General features: G+C 30.8%; 1 protein-coding gene across 1 annotated transcript; it reads left to right on the top strand.

Moving 5' to 3' along the window:
* The first annotated feature begins 811 nt into the window (after positions 1 to 811).
* LOC149562943 (hydrophobic protein RCI2B-like) lies at positions 812 to 1,733 on the top strand. Its single transcript, XM_089823947.1, has 2 exons — positions 812 to 972; positions 1,426 to 1,733. Exons 1-2 carry the CDS (start codon positions 892 to 894, stop codon positions 1,507 to 1,509), a joined length of 165 nt encoding a protein of 54 aa, XP_089680073.1. The 5' UTR covers positions 812 to 891; the 3' UTR covers positions 1,510 to 1,733.
* The last annotated feature ends 4,192 nt before the right edge of the window (positions 1,734 to 5,925 follow it).

The raw sequence follows: 5,925 nt of genomic DNA, 5'->3' as shown, positions 1-5,925 counted from the left end.
CACTCATGTTAGCTTATTTTCTCATCATCACACTAACTTCTGTGCTCAATGGAGGATAGTCCACTCTTAGTGGACATGTACCTAGTTGTGAGACTTATCATTGTGTTGACTCTTAGTCAGTCTAGAGGCCTTTATATTCAAGCACTCCTAGTGTGTTTGTAGTACATCCAGGAACACCAATTGAATTTCATATTGTTATTCTGATTATACTCTATTGGTCTATTTTGTGCTAGTTATTGAGCTTCTTGGTCTTGGGTGATTTTGTCCTAAGGTGAATTCTTACAGAAAGACAAAGAATAACACTAATGCAAATTACACCAAAGGAGACCCATTCAAAGTTTCCTAAGATCCATTCTATGATAAGAAAACAAAGCCAACAATCTACAAAAGAAAACAAAGATTAAACAAACTTTGGCAATACAAAGTAGGACACCAACTCTAAACCAAAAGCCATTATTTATATAACTTAAGCTCGTTCTCCCAACACCAAAGGGTTGCTATAATGACTAAATATTTAATCTCTTGTCTTTCCATAAAGATAATTATTGAGTTGTTTTAAGAAAAGATAACAATTGAGTTGTTTAATCTTTTGTTCATTCTTAAATGTTCTAGAAACCCAAATCATAAGATACTTAGGAACCCAAATCACAAGATATTTAGGTTTCGATCATTCTCTTCATTGCTGGACCCAAATTGTAAGATATTTCTTATCAGCTAAAAAATAAAATATCTAGATATTTATTTTCCGACAAAAGTCGGCACCGAATTATTTTCTCTGCTAATAAAGCTCGATCTGCAGTCTTCCTTACTCTCACTAATTCGACAGCATTTTCTGCCCTTTTCTTTATCTGAGCTATCTTATTCTTTTGTATTCAACAACATTTTTCGATCATGGGCGCTGCAACTTGTATTGACATCATTCTGGCCATTATTTTGCCTCCTTTGGGAGTTTTCTTGAAATTTGGCTGTCAGGTAAAAAATATTACCTCTTAAGCTCTATAATTCCTCTCTTCCTTTGTGATCTTGTTATTAAATTTATTTTCTCTCTCTGATCTTATCATCAAATCTCGTTTTCTTTCTTGCTTAAATGATCTTGCCATTAATTTTTACGGAATTTGTTTGATCTATTTCTTTCTTTTTTTTTGCGATCTTTTCATTAAATCGCGTTTTCTGTCTTTCTTAAATAATCTTGCCATTAATTTTTACTGAATTTGTCTGATCTCTTTTCTTTCATTCTCTCTGATCTTATCATTAAATCTCATTTTCATTCTTTCTTAAAAGATCTTCTTATTAAATCTTTCTTTCTGTATTTGTGATCTTGCCATTAATTTTTACTGAATTTGTTTGATGTGTTTTCTTTCTGCATTAGTGATCTTATCATTAAATTTTACTGAATTTGTTTGTGGTTACTGATTGATTGTGCAGGTTCAGTTCTGGATATGCCTTCTGCTCACAATTTTGGGGTATTTGCCAGGGATTTTATATGCCCTCTATATCATCACCCAGTGAAAACCCTAGCTTTCATTGGATGTGAAGTTTATTTGGGATTTTTTTAAGGGTTTGATGTTTATTAAGGATTCGGATAGCTTCCTTGTGGGAGAAGAATAATAATGGGTTTCAGCAGCGGTGTTATTGGATGCTGTTGTACACCAAGCACTTTGATATGTGAAGATTCTGTGTTTTATGTAAATATTTATTTGAAATATAATTGATTACGTACTGTATTTTGGTCTTGCCTTCATGTAATGGAAGATGGGATTTTTAAACACGTGGTGGCTTGAATTTTATGTGGGTTATTTAAAGTGAATGGAGTATTTATCCTAACACAAACATGGTCTCTTTTGGGTTTGTTTTTTCACCTAATCTTAAGCAATAAAATGCAATTGATTTTTTTAATGAATAGTCTCTTTTTTATGAAATAAGTATTAAAGTTACATATTTATCAAAGAAATCACTACTAATATAGTCTACAAAATATTTTCTATAAGCTTGGCATGAAAAGAATCCCCTAATCTACTACCCAAGAATCAATCATATCATCTAAAGAAAGAATATTCAAATAATCTTATAACACATCACTTGCTACATTTCCTTTCTTGTTATTTTCATTTTGTTCATCTCTTTATTTTCCCTTTTGATACCAACAATATTTCTTTATATGTCCTTTCTTTCTATATAATTCCAACACTCCACATTTTTCCTAGATTTAGATACACACTTTCTAGATTTCTCATGAGTATTTGGGCTCTTTCCTCTTCCCCTCTTATCATTCCCTTTTTTCAACAGTCAAATAATTAGCTAATGTCCCACTTGTTCTTTTTTGTTGTATTTCCTTGCTATGGATTATACCCAAAAACATCATCAAACTCATAAGTGCTTGAACTAGAGATAGAGTTACTTATAACCATGACTAACTCATTCTAGCATTCAGGCAATAAACATAGAATCAAGAAATCCCTAATTTTACAAAACTTATCCAAATAGTAACCATGTTAAACTCATTAAAATGATCACTAACAAACCTGCCTTCTATCATTTTTAGACTAAATAAACATTTCAAAAGAAGTACTTTATTTGAGGTCAATGTTTTCTCATATAATTTGTTTATCGCCTTCATGAGATCCTCCTTTGTTGTTCCATTTTCTATATTGAAAGCCATCTATGATGTTAGACATATATATATATATATATATATATATATATATATATATATATATATCTCCTAGTTCTTTCCTATCAAGAACTTCTCATTGTTGATCTGACATAGTTGTCGATAATATACCAATAGTAAGTAAGTATCCTTCTAATATAGATAATACACCATTTGTGCATGTTCCATAGTTGATAGTTTTGGTCTTTGAACTCATCAACCTTAAGCATGCTTTCATCTTTCATTACTCCCACTCAAATCTAAGATTTCCCACCAAATTAATGAAATATACATTGCTCTAATACAAGTTCTTAGGATTTAGAAAGCTATGAGAAATAAATAATATTAAATGATATAGAAATAAGAGAAGGCAAAAATATAACACCACAAATATTTTTTGATATTCAACTTATGGGATACATCCACCATAGAAATACTCATCCACTTATTTTATTTTCCAATGAAGAGAAAATTACAATCTAATAATTTCACATTCCACAACCACTTATTTATAGGCCTTTTAGGTGGTTTACCAATGTTAGTTTTCAAAGGAAAATGAACAAATTAACCCTAAAAATGCTTGACAAGTCAACCAAAAATGTTTGACAAATTAACAAAATAAATGAGGCATTTCCCTAAACCCCACAAATCATTAAGAATGTACAATATAGCATGATCTGTTGTCATATACAACACATGACACTCTAATGAAAATGAGTCACATTTATTGTTGTCTTTTTTTTTTCTGAAATGAAATCTTTTTACCTTTATAAAGTAAACTATATGTAATATTTTATTTTAACAAAATGTCTAAAAGTGATCAAACAATTATCACCAATTTATTTTTGATGCACTTTCCTATAATGATCACAATCAATTTAATAATTCAAAAAAGACCAAAACATAAGAAAATTAATATGTTTGCACAATGATAATTAAAATAGTTTCAAATGTTATTTGTATCATTATCAACATAAATATTATTTCATGCGCTGGAGGAAAGAATGCACCTATTGACAAAGTTCATTGTCAAAGTGACACATGCGACTGACATCACACTAAACTTGCTAAAGAACATAGAGGGAGATCTACAAAAGGAGGATTCTAAAATGTTGTTTGACTTCCTTGTGGAAGATTGGGCAAACATCCTCCTGGGGAGGAAGGAGGCTAAGAAGCCTTAATGGTTCTCTCCTTTTTGGTTTTTATGTTGTTTATCTATCGGTTGCTGAACTTGGAAGGATTTAAGGCTGTAATGCCTTTGTTTATATATTTTGGTAGCTTTTATAGTTTTAATACAAGCAGTATGTATGTTAGGCCTATTGATACTTTTTTTAATTATGGTTTTGAACCTTGTATTTGTTTTATTAAGTGGTAGGGAGTAGTTTTGGTTGATGGTTATCTACTGGTAGTTGACCTGTTTGACTATTTAAGGGCCAACACCATAGTTTTGGTTGCTTTTAATTCAAAAACATAAATATTATTTCATAAATACATCAAAAGTTTTGTGTGTGTGTGTGTGTACATCACTCACTCACACACACACACACACACACACACACACACACACACACACACATTGGACAACTCAAGACTCAAAAATAAATTGCTTCAAAATTAGGCTTACAAGGCCACACAAGAGATGCCTTGTAGTTCAAAAAAAAAAAAAAAAACTTATATCTATTGGTTTTGTCTAATTTATCACTATTGGAGAAATTTGGTCTTACAAACACAATTCCAATATCAAGTATATCTACATACAATGCAAGATACATGAAGCATAATAAAAGTATACACAATCACCTAACATAGTTTTAAAAATGAAGTTGAAACATTAAAAGCCTATGATAAATAAATCCAAACTTGTGATTCCAAGTATGAAGTTCATATACCTTTATTGAAATCCATAAGAATGTCATAAATAGATACAATAAAAATATGAAAACATAAGATTATTCTAAGCACATACATACCACACATACAATTCCATAAAGTTATTCCAAACATATACATACCACACATACAATTCCAAAATATAAGATCCATGTACACCTTGATGGCAATACAAAAATAACATCTTTTAGAAGTATGATTTATAGTGTTAAATCTAAAACAAATGAGGCAAAAATGTGGAGGGCCTTACATCCCCCTACCTTGAAAAGGGGATTATTCTTGGAAGCATATAAAAAATGAGGAAAAATAAACTAAAACTACAAATAATCTTCACAATCAGTTATTGAATCACTCAGATGGTCTTACTAGATTCTACCCTAGTCTAGATCTCATCCTCAAAGGCTCAACTTTTGATGATGTAGGATATGAGTAGGCTCTAAAGAAATATTTCTACCCTCTTTGACTTCAAGGAACTCCAATCAAGCATAAGTCACATCCTAAATATATTGCACCTCAAAATTAAAACATGGAGCACATCATGGATGAGTAAAAGGACATGTGGAGAGGAAATCTTGTAAAAAAAAGCTAGATTGATCTTCTTAAGGATACCAAAATTCCCTAAAAAATGTAATGCCATATTAGAGCCTTTCTCATAATGGACTAGGGACTTTTGCAATTACACTCAAAAGAAAACATTATCACCAACCAAGAACTTTTGTCTACCCAATATCTCATCTTCATCATATTTCTTCTGCATATCCTTGAAACAATCACTAACTACTTTCTTATTTAAATAATATACCACTCAACACATCGAAACACCTTGAGACCAAGGGAAAATTAATCCTCAAATCTTGTTTCAACTCAATAAAGTATGATGAGGATGAAAATATGTACAAATCTTCGAATAGTGACTTGTTAAGGGATAATGATACCATTTTAAAAATAAAACTTAACTAGGTAGAAATATACATCACATTTGTTAATTCTATATGACATACATACAAACCATATCCTTGTTAGCATGATTTTCCTTGTCATCTTGACTATCTATCTTTAGGGATAGACCAATATAAATTAAGTTAAACATCCAATACATGTTGTAAGAAGTATAAAATGAAGCAATAAACATGGGATCATGATATAGATGATCCAATGAGGCACTCTATGAAAATGAACAATATCATCCACAAAGACATGGTTTATTAACATGAAACTATACGATATCCTCATTGCTGAGAAAAGGGAAAACTTTTTTTTTCCACTATCATTGTGAAAATGTCATGAAGATGAGAAACAAAGGAAATCTTGTGATAAATTTAAGGTGTCATGTCTCATTTCCACTTATAATCTTCATGTGGTTTAAAAAGTCTTGCAAGAAGTTG

The sequence above is a fragment of the Cupressus sempervirens genome, chromosome 4, assembly GCF_028749045.1.
Source record: "Cupressus sempervirens isolate cs-2001-9-10 chromosome 4, ASM2874904v1, whole genome shotgun sequence".
Lineage (NCBI taxonomy): Eukaryota > Viridiplantae > Streptophyta > Pinopsida > Cupressales > Cupressaceae > Cupressus > Cupressus sempervirens.
Note: the sequence above shows the minus strand (reverse complement) of the source record. Positions and strands in the feature narration are given on the sequence as shown.

Excerpts from the sequence above, each read along its gene's own strand:
- LOC149562943 (XM_089823947.1), top strand. The coding sequence starts at position 892 with ATGGGCGCTGCAACTTGTATTGACATCATTCTGGCCATTATTTTGCCT. Across the intron at positions 973-1,425 it reads TCTTGAAATTTGGCTGTCAG|GTTCAGTTCTGGATATGCCT; the intron begins GTAAAAAATATT and ends TTGATTGTGCAG.